At 25.9% G+C, this 25,578-nt stretch overlaps 6 protein-coding genes across 20 annotated transcripts; 3 read left to right on the top strand and 3 right to left on the bottom strand.

Annotated features, from left to right (window-relative positions):
* Positions 1–50: 50 nt before the first annotated feature.
* On the bottom strand, positions 51–4,448 carry LOC100865027 (uncharacterized). 3 transcript variants are annotated; one of them, XM_031916790.2, is made up of 11 exons: positions 4,287–4,448; positions 3,784–3,902; positions 3,437–3,682; positions 3,241–3,362; positions 3,078–3,174; positions 1,792–3,002; positions 1,498–1,707; positions 1,319–1,428; positions 1,042–1,256; positions 720–976; positions 51–658 (listed from the first exon to the last, which is right to left on the bottom strand). In XM_031916790.2, exons 1-11 carry the CDS (start codon positions 4,446–4,448, stop codon positions 573–575), a joined length of 2,835 nt encoding a protein of 944 aa, XP_031772650.1. In that variant the 3' UTR covers positions 51–572. The 3 variants fall into 3 exon arrangements, with proteins under 3 accessions (XP_031772650.1, XP_003694109.1, XP_012342522.1); XM_003694061.4 differs by having other exon boundaries at positions 1,792–3,174; XM_012487068.3 differs by having other exon boundaries at positions 1,792–3,174; positions 3,247–3,362.
* Vps33B (vacuolar protein sorting 33B) lies at positions 4,301–7,134 on the top strand. Of its 3 annotated transcripts, XM_086906011.1 has the most exons (7): positions 4,592–4,954; positions 5,038–5,261; positions 5,333–5,413; positions 5,519–5,839; positions 5,919–6,149; positions 6,232–6,557; positions 6,646–7,134. In XM_086906011.1, the coding sequence occupies exons 1-7, from the start codon at positions 4,797–4,799 to the stop codon at positions 6,907–6,909; spliced, it is 1,605 nt and encodes a 534-aa protein (XP_086762137.1). In that variant the 5' UTR covers positions 4,592–4,796; the 3' UTR covers positions 6,910–7,134. The 3 variants fall into 3 exon arrangements, with proteins under 3 accessions (XP_086762138.1, XP_003694115.1, XP_086762137.1); XM_086906012.1 differs by lacking the exon at positions 4,592–4,954 and adding an exon at positions 4,301–4,383 and having other exon boundaries at positions 5,333–5,839; XM_003694067.4 differs by having other exon boundaries at positions 4,309–4,954; positions 5,333–5,839.
* eIF3c (eukaryotic translation initiation factor 3 subunit C) lies at positions 6,927–11,097 on the bottom strand. Its single transcript, XM_012487069.3, has 12 exons — positions 10,991–11,097; positions 10,532–10,638; positions 10,314–10,446; positions 9,955–10,239; positions 9,741–9,838; positions 9,549–9,676; positions 9,046–9,456; positions 8,746–8,955; positions 8,500–8,653; positions 8,225–8,440; positions 7,342–8,158; positions 6,927–7,261 (listed from the first exon to the last, which is right to left on the bottom strand). Exons 2-12 carry the CDS (start codon positions 10,622–10,624, stop codon positions 7,128–7,130), a joined length of 2,679 nt encoding a protein of 892 aa, XP_012342523.1. The 5' UTR covers positions 10,625–10,638; positions 10,991–11,097; the 3' UTR covers positions 6,927–7,127.
* Positions 11,098–11,645: 548 nt separating this feature from the next.
* On the top strand, positions 11,646–15,252 carry Tpr2 (Tetratricopeptide repeat protein 2). Of its 6 annotated transcripts, none has more exons than XM_012487086.3 (11): positions 11,646–11,867; positions 12,130–12,189; positions 12,492–12,574; positions 12,654–12,778; positions 12,869–13,057; positions 13,125–13,243; positions 13,316–13,634; positions 13,725–13,890; positions 13,955–14,101; positions 14,171–14,323; positions 14,383–15,252. In XM_012487086.3, the coding sequence occupies exons 1-11, from the start codon at positions 11,824–11,826 to the stop codon at positions 14,472–14,474; spliced, it is 1,497 nt and encodes a 498-aa protein (XP_012342540.1). In that variant the 5' UTR covers positions 11,646–11,823; the 3' UTR covers positions 14,475–15,252. The 6 variants fall into 6 exon arrangements, with proteins under 6 accessions (XP_012342540.1, XP_086762128.1, XP_086762129.1 ...); XM_086906002.1 differs by having other exon boundaries at positions 11,650–11,867; positions 12,012–12,189; XM_086906003.1 differs by having other exon boundaries at positions 11,674–11,715.
* Positions 15,253–16,726: 1,474 nt separating this feature from the next.
* LOC100865987 (uncharacterized) lies at positions 16,727–19,973 on the bottom strand. The gene is made up of 5 exons (XM_003694069.4): positions 19,653–19,973; positions 18,852–19,232; positions 18,494–18,772; positions 17,925–18,418; positions 16,727–17,850 (listed from the first exon to the last, which is right to left on the bottom strand). Exons 1-5 carry the CDS (start codon positions 19,818–19,820, stop codon positions 17,700–17,702), a joined length of 1,473 nt encoding a protein of 490 aa, XP_003694117.1. The 5' UTR covers positions 19,821–19,973; the 3' UTR covers positions 16,727–17,699.
* A 448-nt stretch (positions 19,974–20,421) lies between these two features.
* Positions 20,422–25,440, top strand: coro (protein coronin). 6 transcript variants are annotated; one of them, XM_012487098.3, is made up of 6 exons: positions 20,422–20,520; positions 22,032–22,237; positions 22,366–22,847; positions 23,890–24,268; positions 24,351–24,596; positions 24,661–25,440. In XM_012487098.3, exons 2-6 carry the CDS (start codon positions 22,040–22,042, stop codon positions 24,838–24,840), a joined length of 1,485 nt encoding a protein of 494 aa, XP_012342552.1. In that variant the 5' UTR covers positions 20,422–20,520; positions 22,032–22,039; the 3' UTR covers positions 24,841–25,440. The 6 variants fall into 6 exon arrangements, with proteins under 6 accessions (XP_012342552.1, XP_003694112.1, XP_086762122.1 ...); XM_003694064.4 differs by having other exon boundaries at positions 22,029–22,237; XM_086905996.1 differs by having other exon boundaries at positions 20,464–20,670; positions 22,029–22,237.
* The last annotated feature ends 138 nt before the right edge of the window (positions 25,441–25,578 follow it).

Below are 25,578 nucleotides of genomic sequence, written 5' to 3'. Positions count from 1 at the left end.
TTTAATTCTATGGATATAATAGGATAAATTTCAACATAAAAAATCAATTATGAAGTATCTATAGTAAGATATATTTTTCTTTCATTAATTAATTTTGGGACCAAATATTAAATAATTTATCACTATTTGTTCTTTTTCTTAATTTGAAACCATAATACATTCATTGACAATCAGTTCTTAATTACCTATATCTGGTAATTACCAAAGTTTATCTATAATATATAGATAGTCAATATATAGCACTAGAATACAATTTACAAACAATCGCTTATAACATTCGTTGTATCATTACCCTTAATACGTCGTTAAGTTTTGGACAATTCATTATAGCGGCACTTAATAATAAACTTATTTAGATAGTCTCGTTAAAAAAGCACAGTAAGAATCTATACAACGTGTCACATTTGCTATATCTGTTATTCACGTTTGGAAATGATTTTTTGAAATAGTTATCATAAATCTATGGGGTATGTTTCCAATACATTCATTACATTGTACACGCTGTCTTACCGATAATGAAAGATTTATAACAATAAATATTGTTTGCAATTTATCATTTAGTCGATAATTATCTATTCAATTGAAGAATAGTTTGGCATTGGTGTTATGTAAAATTCCACCAAATTATCCAAATCATGAAGTCTAGTTATGGATTCGCCTAAAAAATATATTATATATTTTTTTTTCAAAATAATGCTTTGTTTAATTTAAACATTCACCTGTTAAAGTCATTTCGTTATGTAAAAATCGAACTGTGTGCGCGTATGGTTGTTGTATCTTTTCTCTTAATTTTGGTGCTAAACGTCTGGTCGGGTTCCATAATGGACTTCGAAAATTTGGAACATTCATACAATTTGGCTTCCATGATTCAGGTTTTACTTCTTCTAATGGTAATATATCAGTTATTCTGTATTGGCTTGTATCGATGTTCCATGTAAATTTGCATCCCACTTCGTACTGTTTTCTCTCTTGAGAGCTGTATTTCACCAAAATAAGTATTTGAAGTGCAACAAAAATTCCTGAACATAAACTAGTACGAACCATTGAGTTTGATTACTAATTTCACTAGCTTGTATCTTCATAATCAATAGACAAATAATATCACCACTTAACGCGCACACATCTATTATTTCTATATCATAATCACTGCAATGCCAATATCTCTTTTTAAATCTCATACAAATCCAGTCAGCAATATGATGAGAAAACGTTTCAATATCGAAACTTAATTGATTTATTGAAACGCATGGTACTATCTGAAAACATAATAAATTTGATCTATTGATGAATAAAACTATTTAAATTTTAAATGCAATACCAATTTTTCTGCTTTGCTATTGCTGATCATTTGCATTTGGACATAACCAGATCCATGGACGTGCATAGGAAGTACACATTGATAACTTACATATCCTCCTGTTTCCTCATCTGTAAAATATATATATATTTATGTTTGTTTTTTTTATTTCAATTATTGATATAATAAAAATAATTTACCTTCAACATCCGTAATAACTGATATCATTTCATCATCAAGTTCTATATAGCTTCTTTTGAAATGCGTTGTGCATTTTATGCTAGGAAATTGTAAATTTATTTTTGGAACTAATGGAGAGGAATTTATAGAATGTTTATTAGAACGATCTCTATTTATGCCTCCATTAGATAATTGATTCTGATTTAATGGACGTAGCACATTTTTTTCAGCTGATAAATTAAAATAATATTATCGATTTTATTTAGAAATGAAGTTTTCTTTTAATATAAACTTATTACATAAAATTATTTTACCTGAATCTATAATTAATTCATTTGATATATTATTTTCCTGATTAACATTGATATCATCCGTTTCACTTTGATCAGAATCCACCCAATGTTTTCTACCATTAGGCAATACTGATGACATTGTAGGAGAAGATGATATTTGATAAATAGAACAGCCACGGTGTTTGAATTGATCCCGTATATGTTTGAAAGGAACTATGTTTTCGGCATCCTCAGTTTCATCACAAAATTCATATTTTTTATCAGCAAGTCTTCGTTTTCGAAATGAACTAAGCTTCTCACAAGTTTCTTGTGCTTCATCCGTGAATTCATATGCTTTTTCAGCTTCAAGAATGAGTTTGTGTGTAGCCCTTGTTCTAGACTGTGCCGAATTCACAATTGGAGGAGGAGAATGTAAGTTAGATCTTTTGCGTGGACTTGGATAACGAAAGGATCGCGATATGGGAGGTGACATTAGTCGCGAAGAACATGAAGAAGATGGACTCATAGAAACCGAATGAAGAGGAGAGTTAACGGAAACGATATTATTGTCCTTTGAAGCACCAGGTTGAGGGGAACTAGATCGTTGACTACGTGTGCTTTTATGACTAGATTCTGAATTCCGAGTTTTCAAGATATCTGAGGGCGGCGTAAGAATTGGTGAAGACCATATCATAGTTTTGAGATCAGAAGGAAGTCTTTGCGGTGTAGATCGTGGGGAACACGAAGGATGTTTTACTAGTGTAATTAAATCACTACCGATATTGAGCTCCTGAGACATATCCTCGCAGAAATCCTGTAAGATTTTATCTCTGACCGAGATCGCTTGTTGTTCGATTCGTGAGATTGGACTACCATTTCGACATTTACACTCGCTGCTGTCAGAGCACCCGCACGACTTAACACCTACGGCATCAGCAGACTTATTTATATCACAGACACAGTCGCTTTGATTGCTGCTTGAGGTATTTAACGAATCACGGCCTAACTTATCTAATTTAATTGATTCTTCTAAAAAGTCATGTTCTATATTTGATTCGCATCGCGGCGATTGATCAACTGCAGCACATTCAGATGTGCTTATTTTCTCGTCGGAAATCTCGTAACGTTCCACAGTTTTAGTGTAATCCAATTCCTCGACATCGCTCATGTCTAACGGCATCGTATCAGAAATTACAGTATCCTGCTTATCGTTAGACTTCTGGTTTTTTGATTTTGGAATGTCCAAGTCCACCCTGAGCACATGTAAAAAGTTGCCTGTGTTAACTACCACATGATTCCAATAATTCAAACAGACAGTAGCACGGAACCTAGGATATGGAGAAATTACTTCGTAGGTGGTATGGACAGTGAGCCCATGTTGAAGACAGTTACACCGTACACAACCATCCCAGTTTGCTGCTAGTTCTGTAATAGTTTATAAAAAATATTTTTTAATTTACAGTAATTTACAGTATTATATATTAATATTACCTTCACCTTCTTCTTCATAAGATGCTGCTACTTTTAAACAGTCTTTACAATTTTCAAGAGATGGTACTGTAGTTATTGTTAAATATGCTCTATCTGTTGGTTGAAGGTGTAGCCAATTTGTACTGAAAATTTATACTCATTAATTTCTTTGTAAATATAAAAAATTTAAACATAAGATAATTGAATGAAATTTTACCAAAGACCATGTATTACTAGTTTATTTCTTTCCATTGGCCATTGAGATATTACAATACTGAGTTCTCTATAGATAGTGTAATTACCAAAAAGCGTAACCTCTGCAACTTTACGTGCAACGTGATTTGGAGTAAAAGCCCACCAATGTAACAAGTATTTGTATAAAGAAGTAGTGCCACTCACATCCATAGTATATGTGTATGTAAGTAAAAACTGACCACATTGTGTCAATCCCATTACAATATGTCTTTAATAATAATAATTTTTATTATAAGATTGACAATGAAAGAATATTTTTTCATTTTATTATATTTTCTAATGATGTATAATTACATATAAATAACATACCCTGCTTCTAGTGCTGATTTTGGAATTACATGTAATAGTGGTAAATGTCTCCATGAAGGTACAGTAGCAAACAGTCTTTCTTCTGAGGCATAATTATGTGCTGATAAACAACCTCTGATCTATAAAAATTAATTTCTTTTTACAATGTTTTCATTGCTTTTTTTTCAATTTTTAGTTATTTTACTTCTATCTTTTATTTTTTGTTTTTTGTATATATCATATAGTTATTAATTAATTCAATAATTAATAATTATAATAGAAAAAAAGTAAAGAAGATAAAAAATTATGGTCAAGAACAAAAGAATATTTTTTCTTGTAACCATTTAGTATTAAACATAATATTTCATTTGACAATGAATCTACAATACTGAAGATTAATTAAAATCTTTTCTTCAATTTTATTACAATTTTTTTGTTTTAAATTATTTAAGTTTTGTAATAATTATTTGGACCCTTGTCAATTTCATTAATATACATATATGTTAAAGGTTAAGCAACCTTACCTCTCTTAAAAATAGCTTTTGTAAGAAATGTCTTTTACTGCGACGATGAGATAGACATGGTTTTTGGCCCACTATAACATATTCTGATTTTTCAGAGGTAATATCAGAGAACCATTCATTACAACAATCTGAGGTAGTATCGGAAGACGATGCATCCGCCATTTTTAAATAACCCTACTGAAATATATGCATGAATAGCATGGAAAGTATAATTCACTTCGCTTTACGAAACTTTGCCACATGGATGCACTAGTCGAATTGTTTTTACGTTTTTTTTAAAAAAAGTATTTAACAACGTAAAGATTAATTTATCAAAAAATTTGACTTAAGAAATTGTGATTCAAAAAATTTTAATAGATGAACAAAAAATTTCATATATGGATTTTAATTTTCCATTGTCTTTTTACCATTGAATAAAAATATATGGCATCTTTATAAATCATAAAAGATAAACAACTTTGGTACTGCATATTATCAAATTATTGAAATTTGTCGCATATTTAAAAAAATATGGACATCACATTGGATGATAGATTAAATGTATTACAACAAATAAGTCAACGAAAACTCGTTGAAATCTTGGATGCGATCCCTGGAAGCAAAGACCTAGTAATAGAACAAAAACTTATGAAAATTTTGGACAGTTTTGTAGGCGTTTCTGTGCTCAAGTAATTATTTTTTTTTTTTTTTGCATATACTTTAAGCAAATTATTTTTCAAAAAAACATTGAATGACATTATTTTTTATGTAGACGTTATGGTGTTGAAAAAATTTATAAAATGGAGCAAGGATTAAAGCTTTCAAATACACAACATATATTTTTGATTTCAAATGATTTGATTGCTTGCAAGAGAGTATTAGATCAAATACAATCAGAGATTCCTCTAAATATTACATCTCATATACAACCATATCATCACATTTTAGTTACTCCATTTGTACCTACTATTCTTAATTCAATAATTGAAGAAGAGGGTGATTATTTTATTATATAATTAAATATTGATACTTCTTAAAGTTTTATTATAATAAGAATATTTGTTTAGGATTATCTGGACTAGTTACATTACAAACATTATCTTGGGAATTCATAAGATTAGATGGGAATATCTTATCTTTAGAAAACTGTATGTTTATTGATCTTTACTATCACAAAGATACTACATTATTACCAGCATTAGGACGTAGCTTATGGTCATTACAACTTATACTTGGTTCACCTAAATTAACAGTTTCCATTGGAAAATACAGTCAACAGATGCTTAAAATTATGGAATCTATGAGACAATGCTTAGGCTCTTCTAATATAGAAAACGAAATAGGAGCTTTGATTATAATGGACAGAAATTATGATTTAATTACACCTCTTTTAACACCTGTAACTTATGCAGGATTATTATATGAAGTAGCAGAAATAAATGTTGGTACTGGTATTTTGGGCAAGTCTCAAACCAAATTAGATCCTGATAAAGATCAAATTTATGGAGAAGTAAGAGATACTCCATGCAGCGAAGTTTTTCCAATTTTACATGGAAAGGCTAAGTCATTAAAATGTATATTTGTACATTTGTATATATTTTTTTAAATATTTTTATCTTAATAATTAGTAATATTTTAATTGGTTTATATTAGTGGAACAAAATGCCATACAAACGATGAAATTATCTGAAATGGAACGATATATAGCGACAAAATTACAGAAAACTAGAGATCTAACGCGTCAACTTGCTTTTCACATTTCTGCTTGTCAACTGATAGCAGATACATTAAGTTCTGACTTCCAAACCTTACAAAAGATAGAGAAATATATACTTGAGTGCAAAGACAGGAAAGAATGTTTGAATCACATTGAAAGATATATAAGTATATATATATATATATATATAAAATATATAATTTCTTTTATTAAACAATGACATTATTTTTATAATAATTAATTTTTCAGATGATCATCCATTAAGAACTTTACGTTTATTATGCTTATTGTCAATTGCAAGTGATGGAATTACACAAAATGAGTTGCACTGTATACAAAAACTTCATCTTCATGCTCATGGTTATAAGCATATACCTTTATTTTATAAATTACAAAATATAGGTTTATTAAAATGCAGATCAGAAAATATTTTACATAAATTGCCAAATTGGAGCAGTGAATGGAATAACAATGCACAAAAATTAAAATTATTACCCAGTTATTTCAAACAAACAGAACAAAAAGGTCGTTCATGTCCAAGTTATGTATTTAATAATGTTTATATACCATTAATCGTTAGTAATATTATTTATTAATTTAATCTATATTATTATAATGTTTAATATTAAATGTAATGTAAAAATAAAATTTACATTTCTATAGGCTCAAATATTAAATACTGTGATAAATCAAGAAAGAGATTCCAAAAATCTCGAAGAATTAACAAATTTATCTAACTGCACCATAAATGGTCAACGTGGTTCATTATTACCAAAAATAGTAGTGATATGTATTATTGGAGGTATTACTTATGCCGAAATAACTGCTTGTAGGTTTATAGAAAGATCTACTGGAATTCGACTTGTATTGACATCGGATAATATAATAACAGGTAATAAAGTATTTGAAAAAATACAAGAAATATGAACACTTCAAGATGATAATTAAAATTCTGTAATAACTATTATTGTTTATTTTTGTACGATAAATTGAATCTTCTTATATGTAAATAGTAGCAAATATGGAAGTATGAATATACATTAATGTATAATTATTTATATACTGTTATTTTTAACATTATTTAAATGAGTGTATACATGATACAATGATAATTCACTTAAACACCCACATAAATAATCAATGATTTAATAATTTCGATTTTCTTCTCGATTACGATCTCGATCACGATCACGTCTCTGACGACCCCAATCTTGTCCTTGTCGATTATAATTTTGTCTGTCACGAAAGTTCCCTTGATTTCCTCTTGAAAAGAAATTTCCTACCATTTAAAGTGTTTACATCATTAGTATTCTATAATTTTATAATTTCTTAAAACTATTAGAAATTTGTATAGCCTACCTTGTTTCATTTCAAAAATTCGTTCGTTAGAATCTACGAAATTGTTTACTTTATCAGTAAGCTGTAATGCTAATGATTGTAAACGACTTGGTTCACTACGATGCATTACAACAGTTTCAGTCGGATCATCCAAAGATGCCATAAGTTCTTCATTAATGATCATTTTACTTATTATGGAATGAACAACAGGTCGCTTCAATTGAAACATTTCTGCTAATTTCGGCATCGAGATTGAATCATAAACATGAGAATACGTGAATAAATATGTTCTCAAAGCCTCTTCTTTGTTCAATCTTGTGAGCATATCACGAACTTTGTCCGCTTGATAAAAGAGATCCCAAACTTTAGCATTCATTTTTTCATTAATAATAAAATTATTACAAGCCAACCAATTTCCATTGCGCATTGCTTTTGCTGCCGCGACAACATGTTCTCTCATAGATTCTGGTGGTCCAACTAATGATTGACGTTCACTAGATCTTAATTGTTGATAGAATGTTTTGGAAATCATTCTTCTCCTTGCATCAAATTCATGTGCAGCCATGTATGGAATTTCAATGAGCATTGCAGAAACTAGATAAACACATTCAAGCAGTTCTAAATTAATGTGCATATGGAATGGCATTTGCCTTTGTTTTTCGATCTTTTCTTGTTCTTTACTGCGTTCATGTTGTCTTTGAGGAAGAAGACCTTGTGCCAAAAGTTCCTTCACTTTACCAGTTACCATTAAATCAACTAAACAATTATGGGCATCTTTAATATTCGCATGACGGAAAGCACATAAGCCCAAATGAGCAATAGTTCTATTGTATAAAATCTATAATTGGAAAAAATAATAAATAAAAATAAAATAAAATTCAATTTTATTATAAAAAATACGAACTTGCGTAGCTGGATCAGAATGCTGAATAGTTTCCTGTAAATGAGACATTAAAATAAGATCACGTGCTTGAAACCAGTTATCATGAAGAGCATGATGATAGACATGGGAAAGAATTGCACGAGTTCTAAGTCTATCTGTTCCATCATGTGCATAAACATATTTACAAAGCTTTTCCATAACTTGTACAGATGTTATAACATCCAGACCAAGTTCTCCCTGAAAATTTTTATATTTTTAAAATTTTATCCTTAAAATTTAAATTATTATATATTTACTTCTTTTTGTTTAAGAACGTTTGGATCGAATTTATAATAAAGATGTTCAATTTTACGTAAATATACGCGACAAAGTTCAGAAACTGTTCCTTGTCTTTCTAAGTATTCCTGAACTTTATCTATTATTGTGGATACTTGTTTTTCATCTTTTAACCTAAAAAAGAAATCATAAATAATATTTTTGTCTATATTTTCAATTTATATTAGATATATATTTCTCTATTAAATTTACTTAAACATATGTACCTCTCTACATATTCATTACTGTGTGGATCACATTCCTTTAATAATTTAGTAAATTCTTCATCCAAACGTTCCACTAATGTTAATACACATCCATGTATTTTATATGGTGGTGTTTCATATTCTTCTGCATCTTCAGATACTATTTCAGCTATTACCATATCTTTTGTATTCAACAGCATATCAAGCATTTCCGTAATACGTTCTAGTATTCTATATAAAAATAATTAATTTATTAGTCTATATAAATAAGGATAATTTCTTTTTTATATATTTTCTAGAAATCTGAAATATAGTACCAACTTTGACCAATATTCAGGTTTCATTGCATCAGATACTTTTGGATTGTAATCGAAAATAGAAGATACGATAGAGAACTTAATTTTAACTGCTACTGCTGGTCCAAGATTATGAGTGTCCGCTATGGATTGCAATTCATGTAACAGCTCAATTTGTTCCCTACGATCGGTACGTTTTTTACCGCGAGCCGCGATAATTTCAGAAAGTTTTTTTAAAACAGCAGCCACATTAATTTCTGCATCCTTTGCAAACATTTTCGGTTTTTCAGATGGAATAGCTACACCGCCTTTAACAGTTTCCCATTCACCTTCTTCATCATCTTCATCTTTTTTCTTTTTTCGTTCTTTTTCTTTCCGTTCCTTTCGCTGTTCTTTTCGTTTTGCCTTATCTTCTTCTTCTTCTTTATCTGTCACTCTATTTAAAAACATGATCATATTAATATAATATTATATATATATATTTATTAATTATTTATTGCTTTAATTTAATTATATATATATATATACTTTTTGATAAATCGTTCACGTATATTTTGATATTGGCCTTCATCTTCACTACTTGTACTTTCACTATCCGAAGAACTACCCCAATCAGATTCACTTTCACTACCTTCTTCTCCATCAGCTACATTTTTCTGTAAAATCATAATTTTATTTAATTAAAATAGAAAAAATATCAAAATTATATTATATATAAACCTTAAATTTGGAAGTATCTGGTTCACTTGCTTCTGATCCTGCTTTTTTAAAAGCAACTGTACTATCTTCTTCATCCTCAAATTCTACAACTTCTTCAGCTAAAATTTTAATCAAACGAATGTAATTAAACAATTATATTATTTAGAAAAATATTAATCAAATATAAGTATTTGTAAATTATATTATATATTATTAGTATATATATTATATTCACGTTTCTCCTCCTCCTCATCATCATCTTGATCTGGATTTTCTCTGAATTTTGCTATATCTTCCTCAAAGTCTTTATTATATTTACGAAGTTTTTGGCGTAATGAGGTCAATGATTTTGAATTATTTTTTGACATATTTTTACGACCTTCACGATCTTCCCATACTTCATTGATAAAATCTTCCATTTCTACTAAACATCTAATGTAAAAACGTGGAGTTTGACCACCTTCTTCCTTTGCTATTACAGGCAATGCTTTCTGATAAGCACGCATTAAATCTTCAAAACCTAAAATATCAATATAAATGATTCAAATTAATTGAATATTATTTTATTTTATTCAATATTAAACAAATATTTACTGGACAACATGCTACTCATATCTTTGATCTTTTTGTAATTTCTTATGAGTTTGATAAGATTTGCAATCTCTTCATATCTTTTTTCTTTGGTTGATCGTACAACTCTTTTAGTTTCTTCCTCTTCATCACTGAACTAAAACAGTTTTATTTTATATTAATGCAACTTTAAAAAAAATATAAAAAGAAATAAAAATAAAAATAATAACATTTAAATTTACCGTAAAAGCTGTAGTTGGAGCCCTTTGAACCTGTTCTTCCTCAGAAGCACTATCAGATTCAGAATCTGATCCAGTTGCGAAAAAACGACTCATATTTTAAAATAATACTGCATCAGAAAAAATAAATTTAATGAATATATAATATTTTAAATTTAATAAAAAAATGTTTTATTATTAATAAATAATATTATTTTTTATTATTTTTATATAAATTTTTTTTTATTTTATATAAATAATAAAAAATATTTGCATATATTCATTTATAAAATTTTACAATTTATAAAATAATGTTATAATATAAATTATATATGTAATTGCAAAAGCTTTTCTGTATATGTGGTGATTCTTAAACACATGGTGCACAATTTTGATTCATGTTCACTATTATCAAACATATTTTTATTGACAAGAATTATTTAAAAATTCTTTAATTTTACTTATTTATTTATTTAAACTTACAAATTACACAATTAGTCGTACTTTTCCTTTCAAGGTATAAAATTACTAGAGGTTATAATGAAAATGATAGTAAAGGCTGATACGCTATAAAATATAATATATGGAATAAGAGGTGTTCCAAAAAAAGAACGATAAATATAAATTTTAAATATTTTTAGATGTTTTTTATTCAAATTAATATAAATGATATGAAATTAAAATTATTTATATATAATTATATATAATTTATTTTCTTGAAAAATAATTATTTTATCTAAATTGACTATGACTATATTTGATAAATATTAATTATGAAATATTTAAAAATTACAATTTTTGAAAAAAATATGTAACATGTAACATGTAAAATTGTTCTAAAATATTTTTATATTACTTATTAATTAAAATTGTTAATTAATAAAAATCTTAATTAATTACATTTTTATAGAAATAATTTTCAATTAATAATATAATAATAAGTAATAAAATAATAGAAAAAATATAATTTTTTTTAATAAATACAATTATAACTAATTAATAGTGTTAATTTATTTATATCTAATTGTTATTATCAAGTATTAGTTAATTTTATATTTTTTTGTATTTTTGAAAAGTTATTTAGGATGCATTGTGGAACGTATTATACTAACTTCCTGGGATCATTATAACAAATGCAATCCTTCTGTTGGTAGTCTTAAAAGGAGTAAGACTGTTCCGCGAAGGGAATAGACCGATTGAAATAATACGTACAGTACACTTTTTTTTATCAGGCTCAACTTTAATCGGACATCGTTCACCATAGAAACAGATTGTGATTTTTCTATAGCAATTATTATTTCTTTATATGTTCATATATGATATTGACGATATTATATTATATTATATCTACATTTTATAAGTAAGTGAGAAATATTGTAGATATACATATACATATATATATATATCATATATATGTATATTTATATATATTTATTTACTTATTTTGTTTACAACCTACAAATGATATTGTTCGATTAACTGACCATTCGTTTATTCGACCAAGAGTCCGATTCCGTAGGAGCCGGTTAAAAGGAAGTATACTCTTAATATTAACATTTATTTTATTACAAAGATGTAAATTCGATAAAAATATAAAACGGCTATATATGAACATTTTGTAGGGATATACGCAAGTATATTTCAAAACATTCAACAATGTCTACTATTGAACAATTTAAAGAGTAAGTACAAAATAAGAATACATAATATTATATTTTATTCATTAAATGCTGCGTAATTGTTCTTTTTTTAATTTTTTAATTTTTAAATATTACTTTTTCTTAAAAATTATTTGAAAATCTTTATTATAAATATTTTTTAAAGTTTTTAATAAAAACTTTTATACTAAGTCTTTGTTTTCAATAATTTATAAAATTACATAATTAGTTTAGTAAAAATTTATATAATTTTCATTTAAGTTGATTAATAATAACATCATCAAAGCATTCAACACAGAATTAAAATAAATACCTAGTTGTTCTAGGTGTGCAAAAATGCAAACTGCTAAAGAACTTTATGTTGGAAAACAATATAAAGAAGCATTAAAAGAATATAGTGAACTTATTGGTAAAGTATATTTATTAAATTAAGAATCTTACTTCAATTTCATGATTTTATAACATTAATAAAATGAATGTTGTTTTAGAATTATATCCAAATAAACCATTGCATTATGCAAATAGAGCTGCATGTTATATGATGCTTGATAAATATCCTTATGCTTTGGATGATGCAAAAAAATGTATTGAATTGGATGAAAAACTATACAAAGTATATTATTTATGCATATAAAAGTATATTTAAAAAATATATTTAAGAAAAGAAATAAACATTCTTTTAATTCAATTCATTTATGTTTAGGCATATGTAAGAATTATAAAATGTTGTCTGATTTTGGGAGATATTATTCAAGCTGAAACTACTTTATCTAAGTTATTAGAAATTGATCCTGAAAATAAAGGAATTACCACAGAAAAAAAAGACTTAGAATATGTGAAAAAGTTTCTTAAAGATGCTGATATTGCATATGCTGCTAAGGATTATCGTAAGGTTTGTAATTCTATTCTTAAATAAAATAATATATAACTCTAATAGTAATTAAAATTATATAATATAGGTTGTATATTGTATGGATCGTTGTTGTGATGTGAGTACTCGTTGTACAAGTTTTAAATTAATCAAAGCAGAATGTTTAGTATTTTTGGGAAGGTACCAAGAAGCACAAGAGATAGCAAAGTATATATATATTTTTCTTTTATTTCATAAATTTAAAATAATATTTTATATTATTCTATATTAATATTTTAGTGATATTTTGCATGTTGATAAACAAAATGCAGATGCTATATATGTTCGTGCTATGTGTCTATATTTCCAAGATAATATTGATAAAGCTTTTACACATTTTCAACAAGTACTTAGATTGGCTCCAGATCATGCTAAAGCATTAGAAATATATAAACGAGCTAAAAATTTAAAAAAGAAAAAAGAAGAAGGAAATGCTGCTTATGAAAAAGAACAATATCAAAAAGCATATAAATTATATACTGAAGCCTTGACTATAGATCCTCAAAATATTGTAACAAATGCAAAACTTCATTTTAATAAAGCAACAGTGGCAGCAAAGGTATTGCATCTTCATTTCTTGTTAAATTTTATTAGATAATAAATTTACTTATGGATTTATATTTATAATTATAATATTTTGCTATTTTAGTTATCTCGATTAAATGAGTCAATAATAGAATGCACAGAAGCATTGAAATTAGATAAAAATTATCTTAAAGCTCTCAAGAGAAGAGCAGCTTCTTATATGGAATTGAAAGAATATGAAAAAGCTGTTCATGATCTTGAGAAAGCCTGTAAAATGGATAAAAGTTGGGGTAAATATAAAAATATTTTTAAATAAATTATTTACATAATAAATTGTTCAATATTAATTGACAGATAACAAACGATTGTTAATGGAAGCCAAAATGGCATTAAAAAAATCAAAAAGAAAAGATTATTATGAGATTTTAGGAATAGATAAAAATGCATCTACTGATGATATTAAAAAAGCATATAGGAAACGTGCAATGGTACATCATCCTGGTAAGTTTGAAAATATATTTTCATTTAATTTAGCTTAATTATATTAATTTGTCTTTATGTAATGTATAGATCGACATCCTAATGCAACGGAAGGAGAAAAAAAAGAACAAGAAAAAAAATTTAAAGAAGTCGGAGAAGCCTATGGAATTCTTTCTGATCCTAAAAAACGATCGCGCTATGATAGTGGACATGATATTGATGATACTGATGGGGGATATCAAGGTTAGTCTAGCTTATATATTTTTATATATAAAATGTATAATTAAAATTTTTTTTTACAGATGTTGATCCAAATGTAGTATTTCAAACATTCTTTAGTCAACATGATGGTTATCAATTCCGCACGGATGGTTTTACTTTTCATTTTGGTTAACAGCATTCCAAAAATATTTCTTTTTCTTCTACTAACTTAATCTCTTAAAAAATCGTTTTACTTTAGAGATGAATATATTGGATTTGTTTATAATGGCAGACATATACATTAAAAACATTTTCTATTAATTAGATAAATTCTATTGATCGTTATATCATATAGAAAGGATAAAAAACATAAATTAATTAAAAAAAATTAATTTATTAATTAATTTTTATCATAATTTTTTCAAAGTAATCATATATATTTAAGAAATGAAAAGAAAATTTAAATTAATTTAAATTTTAAACAAGATTACAATGACTTTAAACTAATTAACATAATTTTTATGTTTTGTGAATACATTCTTATAAATAATATATGTATTTTTGATAAAATATTATTTTTAATAAGATTAAATATTATTTTATTTTTATAGTATTTTGTCATTCTATCTTTTGTTTTAATAACTATAATACATTAGATTTTATTAAAAATATACGTAAATCAATAAAATATCATGAATCTATATCAATTCAAAATATCTTAATTTATTTAAGTCGGATTTCACCGATTATTTTAATTTTCTTTTTCATTTAAAAATTGTTTATTATTTTTTCTATATGTTTTGGATCATTATTGATTTAATAAATTTAATTTGTAAGCAATTTTTTTCAACAAATAATATTTTGTTTATTTTTCAAATAAACAAAACAATTTACTGTTTTTTACTTCAATATAATAAATAAGATTATTAATAATTATACTATTTCAAATAAAGATTGAATCAATTTCCTTCCATGGTTGATATATTTTACATTATATTTCTCATCAATATGATCCATTACATAATTTTTGCTATTAAATCTCAAGTAATTAAATTGATCAAACATAGGATATTCATGATATAGATTTTATTATCTAGAATTGTCACAGTATTTCATTATGGTTTTAAACCAATTGATTTCTATTATGTGTCAATTATTATTTTTACAGATTTTGATTTACAGAATTTTTTCCCAAATATTGATATGTTTCATAATTTTATTGTGAGTTCTAAAGAGATATATCTAAGTTGAAAAGTATTTTGATATGTCTCTTTTTCTTAAGAAATTGTACTTAGCACCGTTGTTTTTATATTTTTTTTTCTTTAATCATGATTTTAATTTTGTCACATATGTCTAAATATATGAATAAGTTAATAAAATTTGATTGAAAAGTCACTAAATTCGAAAAAATATTCAATAATGTTTATAAGTATGTATTCACAACAATATTATAAACTTATAATAAAATATTTTTTACAATATAAAAATTATTGAAATTATATAAATAATACAAACAAAAAATATATTATAAAAAATATAATAAATTGAATTATAAATATTGTTGATATATAGAGTAGTCCACTAAATATCTTTTTTATTTGTGATAATTATATTTTATGTAATTTGAATGATATCAAGAAATTAATTTTAATTTTTGAAAATACCATTCGAATTGCATAAAAAATATTTTTTGTGTTTTTACAATTGAAAGAGATATTTAGATGTTCTGATTTAAATGAATTTTATATATATATATATATATATATATATATATATATATATATTTAATATATATATATATATTTAATATATATATATAATAAAAATAATATAAGTATATATCTGCCACTATATAACAGATACTATATAATCAAGTAGTATAAATAATATAAAACTTATTCGAGATAGTTTTATATATTTATTTAAATAATTGTAAATATGTCTTATATGGTATCCTGGTATATGTAGAATTTTTGGTATGAGTATGAATGAATATTGAAAATGACATCGAATATTCTTAATAGATATATTAATTAATTTGGATTGATAGGTACTTATAAAAATTACATTTAAGTTATTTTCTCTTAATTTTTCCATTCAGTGACATTAAAAAATTAGAATATAATAAACTAAGTAATATAGTTTATAATTAACTTCCTGAGATTACTTTAATTTATATATATATTATAAGATATGTATATATATATATGATGTTTAAATTACTTTTGAAATGATAAACAAACTTATATAGTTCACATCTTTCTATAGAAATATATATCATATTAAATATTATTATAATATTATTGAACAATAAATTAGAAGAACTTAAAGAATCATATTATCTATGTAATTATTGAAGCAGAAAATTAAAGAAATAACTGAATAAGAAAAATTATATCAAATATATTCATTTTTCCTTGGGATTTGGAAAATAAGAAAATGGTATATTAAATAACTTATTTATTCCTATTAAAGAACAATATTTTATATATCATAATCATTGAAATAAAAAATCCTGCTTACTTCTTTTATGTTTTATTTAAATATAAATTAATCATGCTTAAAAAAATTAATCATTCAAAATAAATTACTTAATAATAAGTTTTTTTCAAAAAATAACAAGATTTTAAATATAATTAATCTTTAAATTACATTTATTCTTTTTTTTTTTTCGTTGTTTCAATTTAAAATTAAAATCTGATGCTTTTTAAATAATAAGTATCTTTTTAAGTACATATACTATAAGGCACACCATAATAGTCACAGCTTAAAAATATGAAATGAATGCAAAGTTCTGGATATTATATTTAGATTAAATTAAATAGCACGAACTTGAGACACACAATTTAAATATTTGATTAAAAACCATGTAAAAATAGCACCTATATATTGTCTTATTTTCAACTAGTATATATATATATATATATATTTAATATTCTATTAAAAATTTACAATATTAAAATTTTGTATACTGTAGTGTTAAATTATGATTGTATAAAATAACACATTTCATTTTTATTTTTATTTTCATTCTGAATATTCTGATATTTTAAGAATTTTATATTTTTTATATTAATATACTAGTATTATTGAGCATGAAAATATTATTTAAAACAAATTATTTTTATAAAGTATTTTAATCAATTTTAAATAATGATTTCATAAAAAATTAGTAATAAATTAAAAATTCCTTTTCTTTAACTAAAAATAAAATAAAAGAAAAATTTATGCTTCATAATATACTAGGATAGCATACATTTTGAATAAAACCAAGTAAACCAAGTATAGTGTTTACAATCTTACATGTACAGCATAAGTACATATTCAAGCAATAAGATGCTTGATAATATATACATATATACAAATAAACTAATAGTCTTGAATTAATTTTGTGCTATAATAAAGCGCTATATTAGGACTATTTATTTGATTCATTATAAGATGCCCTACCCGCCAATTCGAGTAAATAACGATCAGGATGATCTATCCAATCGCTAGCGCTTAATTTAACGATCCTTTGTTTTTCTGCTTCCTTTACTTGCCATTTTTTAATTTCCAATTGACGTTCCCTACAAAATTTTAAATTAAATAAATCTTCTCTGCTGAAATCTATCAGGATTAAAAATATAAAAAAAATAATTACCTTAATTTTGTGTCTCCACAACCCCAGACTTCTAAACTAGCAATTGGATAAGGTGCACCTGCAATACTGACTGAATGGAATGATTCATCTATACTAATGTATGGTGAACGAGGATTACTTCCAAATCGTAATCCATGAGGATAACCTCTGATACTAGTATTTAAATATAATACTTTAACTCCTTTTTCAATAACTCTATATGAGGGAAAAAGTTCGATACCCATTGAATTTTCGCTACCCCAATATAGATGACTTTCGCGCCATTCTACCGCTGAACATATGCAATATGTAGGACACACAGTATCTACATTTGAATTAACAGTTCGTATGAATAAAAGAGTGGGACCTCTATATCCTAATACATGATGAAGAAAACGATTAGCTCCTGTTCCATGTTCTGAGCTATTATACAACAGTGTCCAATGTCTAGCACACACATTGCCCATTCTTTTAGCTATAAGAGCATGAGTAATATCTTTTGGTGAATCATCTGCCTAAATATACATTTATTTTGTTATTTTATAATTTAATAAAAAATATATAAATTTTAAGTGAATTTATAATTATACCTGAAGATAACATTCAGGTAGTGTACTTGATAATAACCACACATAGCTCACAGGTAATAAAATTTGAGGAAAATCTAAGGAATCTGGTTGTTCTAATATAGGTGTTGGTATCTCCAAATGTGGTTGAGGTTGTCCTTTGGATAAAAGAATTTCACCATTTCGATAAGCAGTTGTAAACACATGTATTATATAACGATGAGGACCATATATTATACGTGGACAATGTTGCCAAATCCAATTACTTGCATAACTCACAGATAAAGTATGTTTGCCATGAAACTGTAATGTAATATATATTTTAATATATATATTTTATATTCAAATAGATTGAATAATTAATATTAATTAATTAACTAACACATGATACAACAGCTGCATTTATTATTTGATTTGCATAAATACAGGAAGAAATTCCACTATTATCCATAGCAATATTGTAAGAAATATTTAATAAAGCTTTTAATCCTTCAGGACTTATATTTCCATCTGCTTTTATATTAGAATACATTTTTACATAATTTTCTAATACAGTGTGATCATTCATTACAGAAAGAAACTTTTCTGCTTGTTGCTTAAAAGAATTGGTACTCAAATATGAAGTATTAATATTGGCAGAATGGTGAAGATAATTGAATAACTTTTCACCTAAGTCTAGATAATTAGGAAAGAGATAACGTTGAAATACAGATACCGTAATGCCATTTATATGTTCTTGTTCATGTGTTAAATGTGACAGAATCTGAAAAATGAACAATCTAATTAATAAATACAAATTAATTTTAAATAAATTTTATTTCTTACTAGAAATTTATAATTATATTTTATTTATAAAAATAAAAAAATGTAAAAAACAATTATATCCTTTATATTTTTAAATAAAGTCAATAATGATTTAAATTTTTTATTAAAAAAAAAATTACAAAAGCAATATATTTATAGGTTATACAATTTATAATAATTATCAATGCAGAAAATCAGAAAACAATTATTTAGAAATTATACAAACTGATTTTCAAAATATAAAAGAATTGTTTGCAACAATAAATATTTTCAAAAGACGATCAAAATTTTTGCGATGTATCGAATATATCTTTGTTAATCAGTAAAAAAATAGTACTTTCGAAATAACAAGTAAAATAATCATAAATTAATTTCATACCTTTGCTAAACTTTCAATTGGAAAGAATTGCATATGCGAATTACTTTCTAATTCAGTTCCCGAAGAATTTTTCGAAAGATTATTTGCATTTGTACTATCACCGGTATGCACGGCAACATCAATTTTTTTAGTAGAAACATGTCCAGCACGTGTTACTTGATTACCCATTTCTAATAATCGAATATTAAAATACCAATAAATTTATTTTCTTATGTGTCCGTATCATCATTCATAACAACAAAACATGCATGCAACCATATGCAACTTTTCAGAAGATTGTCATGAATGATATAAAGGTAAGTGGTGCACTCACTACAAATCGAATGCATATCCCCCTCTTTTATATTGAATGCTTTTATATTGAAATACAGTTCTGTGAAGTTCTATAAAGTGTAGTTCACTAGATTATCTTCAAAAATCGAACTAATTAAAGAACAAGAACATAAATATATAATATATCAAGTTTTTTTTTAATGTTTTGTTTATGATTAAAATAAAATTAATAGAATTTATAATATCTTAATAGTTTTTAAGACCTCTTTTATTTTAGCGATTAAATAAAAAATTACTCTAGAAAAAGAAATTATCAATATAACACAAAATATTTTTCTTTTTATCAATTTAAAGTATAAGATAGATTTTAAATTATAAACTATTTATAAAATTTTATTTAGTTTTATATAAACCTGCAATAATGAATAATCGATATGCATAAAACTTGTAATTTTAAATATTACGCGCTTAGAAACGCCATATTGCATTTAGAAGCGCGCGCATCTATCATCTTCATTAGCGCGTGAGATTTGGGGGGTGGGGCGAGTTCTTTTCCAAAAGCGTGCATCGTCTGTCATCGGAAAAAAATTTGTCGGTGAGAATTCTTTTTGTATAATGTTCTAGAAAAAATATTTAAGCAATAAGTTTATCGCTTTCAAAGAACTATTTACAGATTTTTTTATCTTGTGCGTTGCAATCCGTTTAATTTATATAATAATAAAAGTGCTTAAACAAAAAAAAGAAGGTGAGACAAGAAACTAATCATAAAAAATTTTATGAGTATGCGCATATATGTAATTCATAATGTGACAGAAGGAAATATTTCGAGGGTACGTATTTGCAAAAGCAGGGTGCGCATTTCCAAATAAGGTGCTCTCAAATGTTCCAATCGTTCGTGTCAATAGCGCTACTATGTGGTCATTTACTGAATTACGATTCAATGTTATTACTAGCGGGAATGTTAAAATTATATTTAAAAAAAACATTTATTATAATATATATATATATTTATATATATATATATACATATATATAACTTTGCATTGTAATCAATAAAATAAAGTAGAATAATGTTTAATCATGAACTGTACACACATGTGAATCTTTATATGTATGTGTTGTATACAAACACGTGGTAGATTAGATACAGTTAATGCGAGAAGATAGCAGTCGGCGTCAATTCATTGACGATAGCAGAACAAATAATTCAGATGTTGAAATTATTCTGTTATTTAATTTTTTAGCAGTGCAATTTAATATAATTAGTTTTCGCAACTTTTTAATTGATATGGTTCACTTCTTTCGTAGAATAAAATAAAAAAACGATATTCAGAAGAAATAATAAATATATCTTTTGAATAATCAAAAGTGAATCTTTTTTTCGTTTCTATTCCATTTAAAAAATTCTGCTCTACTTAACTGAAAGAAGTTCAACACAAATCCAATTTCTAATATGTTAATTTTATATGGAAGAATCGAAGCATGAACAAGAATATAATTGACCTAAATGTATTTTCCATATGAAAATTTTGATATTTCCCCAATTATTTTTCATTTGGCATAATATCAAAAATCGTGACATCACAAATTTAAATGTGGAAAACAAATCTGAAAATATCATAATAATGTTATTTTGACTACAATCCATACCTTAGACGGCACTGGTTGGAGTATAGTAATATAAATTCAGGAACGCTATAACGATTGGTGTGAATCATTGTCGTATAAAAGTGGCGACCGGTTTATTTTGGGTGGATCAGATTTATTTTTTATTTGATAAATTATGGTTTATCAAATATTTTAAAAGTATTCATAATAATTAGCAACTCTGAGATTAAATATAATCTAGACTGCAGGATGAGTATTAAACTTATAAACAGTAAAAGTCAGGATTCAAAAATATTCTTATTTCAGTCGCGCTCATTTCAACACGTCAAGGGTGGGGAATCTATTTATAAAACGGGGATGGTCCACGCGACGCCCACGTTGACTGTGGACACGTAACAATAATTTATTAAAATAATCATAATAAGCAGCACGACAAGATACCATTTTTATCCTTAGGTTAATCATTTTCTTCATTTTTTGTTTTGTTACTAAAAGTAGGTGCAGATATGTCTTTTCGTGTAGTGCGCAGCAGCAAGTTCCGCCACGTGTACGGAACGGCTTTGAAACGTGAACAATGTTACGATAATATAAGGGTGTCTAAATCTTCATGGGATTCAACTTTTTGTGCTGTAAACCCTAAATTCCTCGCTATCATCGTAGAATCCGCAGGCGGTGGTGCTTTTATAGTCTTGCCGCACAACAAAGTAAGTTTTACCTTTGATTATTTTATAATATCCAGTTTATCTAGAATTACTTAACATTTATTTTTTCTAAATTATATTATAATGTAAATATTTAAAAAGTAGTGTTTTGATTATTTGTATTATTATAGATAGGTCGAATACCAGCTGATTATCCTTTAGTTGGTGGACATAAAGGCCCTGTCTTAGACATTGCATGGTGTCCTCACAATGATAATGTCATAGCATCTGGTTCAGAAGACTGTGTAGTTAAAGTATGGCAAATACCTGATGGAGGTATTTCTAGGACATTAACTGAATCTGTAGTAGATCTCCAGTTACATCAACGTAGAGTCGGTCTTGTATTATGGCATCCATCAGCATTGAATATATTGCTCACAGCTGGATCAGACAATCTTGTATTGATTTGGAATGTAGGCACAGGAGAAGCCGTAGTACGAATAGATTGTCATCCAGATATGATTTACTCTGCATGTTGGAATTGGGATGGATCTAAAGTAGTTACTACATGTAAAGATAAAAAAATTAGAATCTTGGATCCAAGAAATGGAGAAATATTAGAGGAAGCTATTGCACATGAAGGTAGTAAAGCTACACGTGCAATCTTTCTGAGGTATGTAAATTTTTATTTATTTAAAATTCATAAATGAATAAGCTTTTTTTCAGTTTTTTTAATTATATTTAATTACAAATATATTATTATGCACATAAATGCTGATAAATTTTAAATAAATGTTATTGAAATATGTATTTGAGAATAATAAATATTTTTATTATGCAAAACACTATCAACATATCTTTCACATTAAATAATCATCAAACAATATACATCCGCCTTCTTACACAATAAATTTACTCAAGATAAATAAAATATTTATCTTAAAACAGATTATATTCATAGCAGATTATAGTATCTTTTAATGACATGTGATTGATCTATTTGCACATTAAAAATATCTTTACTTTTTATTATCACATGGTCTTTCCAATTTGTGTAGTGCGAGATTTGGTATTTTTTAATGGAAAACTTGAAGATTGAAATTCAACTCGGCAGGAGGATGTCAACTTAATAAATGCAAATATCAAGGTGTCCACTGTGTAATATCCACATAAAAGTTTCAGTAAGTATTGTATATCAAGTTACTATTTTAAAATATAACATTTCATATATGTTGATAAATTCAGAATATAGTATAAAATAACTACACTAATATTTAAAAGATCATTAATGCAGTTTTAAATATTGATGATATCTGTTTCGAAAAACAGACAAATCGATTCAGGTACATATATCTATTTAAAAATTCAGTAACCAGTTGATGCATTGATATTTATTTAAAAACTAAACTATAATAGTTTGTTGAGCAAACAATAAGATTTTTTAATGGTCATTTTATTTGTTTTATTGTTATTTCATACGTGTGTATCTAATATAAGAGACACAGTTTTCAAATGTTGTAACAAGGTGGATGTTATTCAGTTTTGATGATTAACTTAAATAAAAAAAATTCAGAAAGAAATAAAAGTAAATGATTATATCCTGTAAGGATGTAATATCTAAATATAAATAATATATTTTTATAGGATCTTATATTTGTACATGAATGTTTGTAAAACTCTGTATCCACAAAGATGTGTGTTTAATATGTTTTCAGGGGAGGCTTGATCTTTACCACAGGTTTCAGTAAAATGTCTGAGAGGCAATATTCTCTGCGTGCTCCAGATATGTTAGGTGAACCTATAGTAATGGTAGAATTGGATACAAGTAATGGAGTTATGTTTCCTTTATATGATCCTGACACAAATTTAGTGTATTTATGCGGAAAGGGTGATTCTGTGATTCGATATTTTGAAATTACCCCTGAACCTCCTTTTGTTCATTATATCAATACATTTCAAACTCCTGATCCTCAACGAGGTATAGGAATGATGCCAAAACGAGGCTGTGATGTTAATAGCTGTGAAATAACTAGATTTTACCGGCTCAACAACTCAGGTTTTTGTCAGGTTATATCTATGACTGTACCAAGAAAGGTACAATTCTCAATATATAAATTCTCAATATATAATAAATAATCGGATTTTAATCATCTTAATATTATTGATTCGTTTTCAGTCTGAATTATTTCAAGAAGATTTATATCCTGATACTCCTGGTGATACTGCTGCAATTTCTGCTGAAGAATGGGAAAATGGAATGGATGCAGATCCCATTTTAATTTCTTTAAGAGATGGCTATCAACCTTCAGTTGCTAAGAATGAGTTAAAAGTACATAAGAAATCAAATATATTAAGTAAAGGAGCAAAAGTAGCTTCTTCGAATTCTGCACAAAATGCTATACAATCTTCAGCAGGCATCACTGTATGTTATTCATTAACATAATATCATTTAATGAAAATTTTTCTAATCATTATTTGTTTTATAGGAGGAGCTTTTAAAGGAATTTACAGAAGAAATAAGAAAACTTAAAGCAGTAATAGTAAAACATGAAGGTAGAATACGGGTGCTTGAATCTGCAGTTGCTCTTCATATGAAAGAAGATGAGAAAAAAGAAAAGTCATCTTCGCCTACTGATAGAGAGGTGCTTGCATCAGACGAGGTGTAATTCTTAACTTGCGTTTTAAAGTCACGATATAAAAAGAAAAAAAATATAATTGTGTAATAAAAATGATCATATATTTTGATATAACAATTTGTGTAAATAGTAGGTTTTAGCTATTGTGTGTTCTGATCTTTTTTTTTTTTTTTTTTTTTTTGCAATGACTTTTGCTATTTATTCTACATTCATTCATCATACATCCTGATCATTTGTATTATGTTTACATCTTTTATTTTATTAGATCATAACTGAAATGTAACATTATTTGTTACTAGTATTAAGATTTCGAATTTCGATTTTATTTTATGTCAAGTATACAAGATTTTTATGTATATTCAAACTTATAATTATTCAGGATAAAATTAATATCTAATTTATAGAAATATTTTGCTGTAAAATAACAAAAAATTATTTTATTTCTAATATGAATACATAATTCGCATGTTAGTTGTATTGCATAAGATAACAAAAAAAAAGAGTCACTATTTTACGAACAATTTGCAAATAATAAAATACAGTATTTTTGACTAATCTGTTTTTTGACATTGTGAAAAAAAATTTGTTTTGTACAAAAAATGTGAATATAAAATGATTGATTGAAGAAAATTGTGTATATTTTTAAATAGAAATACAAAAAATTATTGTTTTAATATAAAATTATTAAAAATATATTAATTTTAAGATTAATATTTTTATGCATATGAGAAAAAATGAGTATAATTTGTCAAACGCGCCATTTAATAA

Source organism: Apis florea, unplaced genomic scaffold, assembly GCF_048593485.1.
Source record: "Apis florea isolate Af1SG1 unplaced genomic scaffold, ASM4859348v1 contig_2492_pilon, whole genome shotgun sequence".
Classification (NCBI taxonomy): Eukaryota; Metazoa; Arthropoda; class Insecta; order Hymenoptera; family Apidae; genus Apis; species Apis florea.
This window is presented reverse-complemented; position numbering and strand designations above follow the sequence as displayed.

Excerpts from the sequence above, each read along its gene's own strand:
- coro (XM_012487098.3), top strand. The coding sequence starts at position 22,040 with ATGTCTTTTCGTGTAGTGCGCAGCAGCAAGTTCCGCCACGTGTACGGA. Across the intron at positions 24,269-24,350 it reads CTATGACTGTACCAAGAAAG|TCTGAATTATTTCAAGAAGA; the intron begins GTACAATTCTCA and ends ATTCGTTTTCAG. Across the intron at positions 24,597-24,660 it reads AATCTTCAGCAGGCATCACT|GAGGAGCTTTTAAAGGAATT; the intron begins GTATGTTATTCA and ends TTTGTTTTATAG.
- Vps33B (XM_003694067.4), top strand. The coding sequence starts at position 4,797 with ATGGACATCACATTGGATGATAGATTAAATGTATTACAACAAATAAGT. Across the intron at positions 4,955-5,037 it reads GTAGGCGTTTCTGTGCTCAA|ACGTTATGGTGTTGAAAAAA; the intron begins GTAATTATTTTT and ends TTTTTTATGTAG. Across the intron at positions 6,150-6,231 it reads TCACATTGAAAGATATATAA|ATGATCATCCATTAAGAACT; the intron begins GTATATATATAT and ends TTAATTTTTCAG.
- LOC100865987 (XM_003694069.4), bottom strand. The coding sequence starts at position 19,820 with ATGGGTAATCAAGTAACACGTGCTGGACATGTTTCTACTAAAAAAATT. Across the intron at positions 19,233-19,652 it reads CAATTGAAAGTTTAGCAAAG|ATTCTGTCACATTTAACACA; the intron begins GTATGAAATTAA and ends TTCATTTTTCAG. Across the intron at positions 18,773-18,851 it reads ATGCAGCTGTTGTATCATGT|TTTCATGGCAAACATACTTT; the intron begins GTTAGTTAATTA and ends ATTACATTACAG.
- eIF3c (XM_012487069.3), bottom strand. The coding sequence starts at position 10,624 with ATGAGTCGTTTTTTCGCAACTGGATCAGATTCTGAATCTGATAGTGCT. Across the intron at positions 9,457-9,548 it reads CGTGAACGATTTATCAAAAA|AGTGACAGATAAAGAAGAAG; the intron begins GTATATATATAT and ends GTTTTTAAATAG. Across the intron at positions 8,956-9,045 it reads AAACCTGAATATTGGTCAAA|AATACTAGAACGTATTACGG; the intron begins GTTGGTACTATA and ends ATTTTTATATAG.
- Tpr2 (XM_086906000.1), top strand. The coding sequence starts at position 11,824 with ATGATATTGACGATATTATATTATATTATATCTACATTTTATAA. Across the intron at positions 12,190-12,482 it reads ACTATTGAACAATTTAAAGA|TTGTTCTAGGTGTGCAAAAA; the intron begins GTAAGTACAAAA and ends ATAAATACCTAG. Across the intron at positions 13,635-13,724 it reads AAGCAACAGTGGCAGCAAAG|TTATCTCGATTAAATGAGTC; the intron begins GTATTGCATCTT and ends TTGCTATTTTAG.
- LOC100865027 (XM_003694061.4), bottom strand. The coding sequence starts at position 4,448 with ATGGCGGATGCATCGTCTTCCGATACTACCTCAGATTGTTGTAATGAA. Across the intron at positions 3,683-3,783 it reads AAATCAGCACTAGAAGCAGG|ACATATTGTAATGGGATTGA; the intron begins GTATGTTATTTA and ends TTATTATTAAAG. Across the intron at positions 1,257-1,318 it reads ATAGCAAAGCAGAAAAATTG|ATAGTACCATGCGTTTCAAT; the intron begins GTATTGCATTTA and ends TTATGTTTTCAG.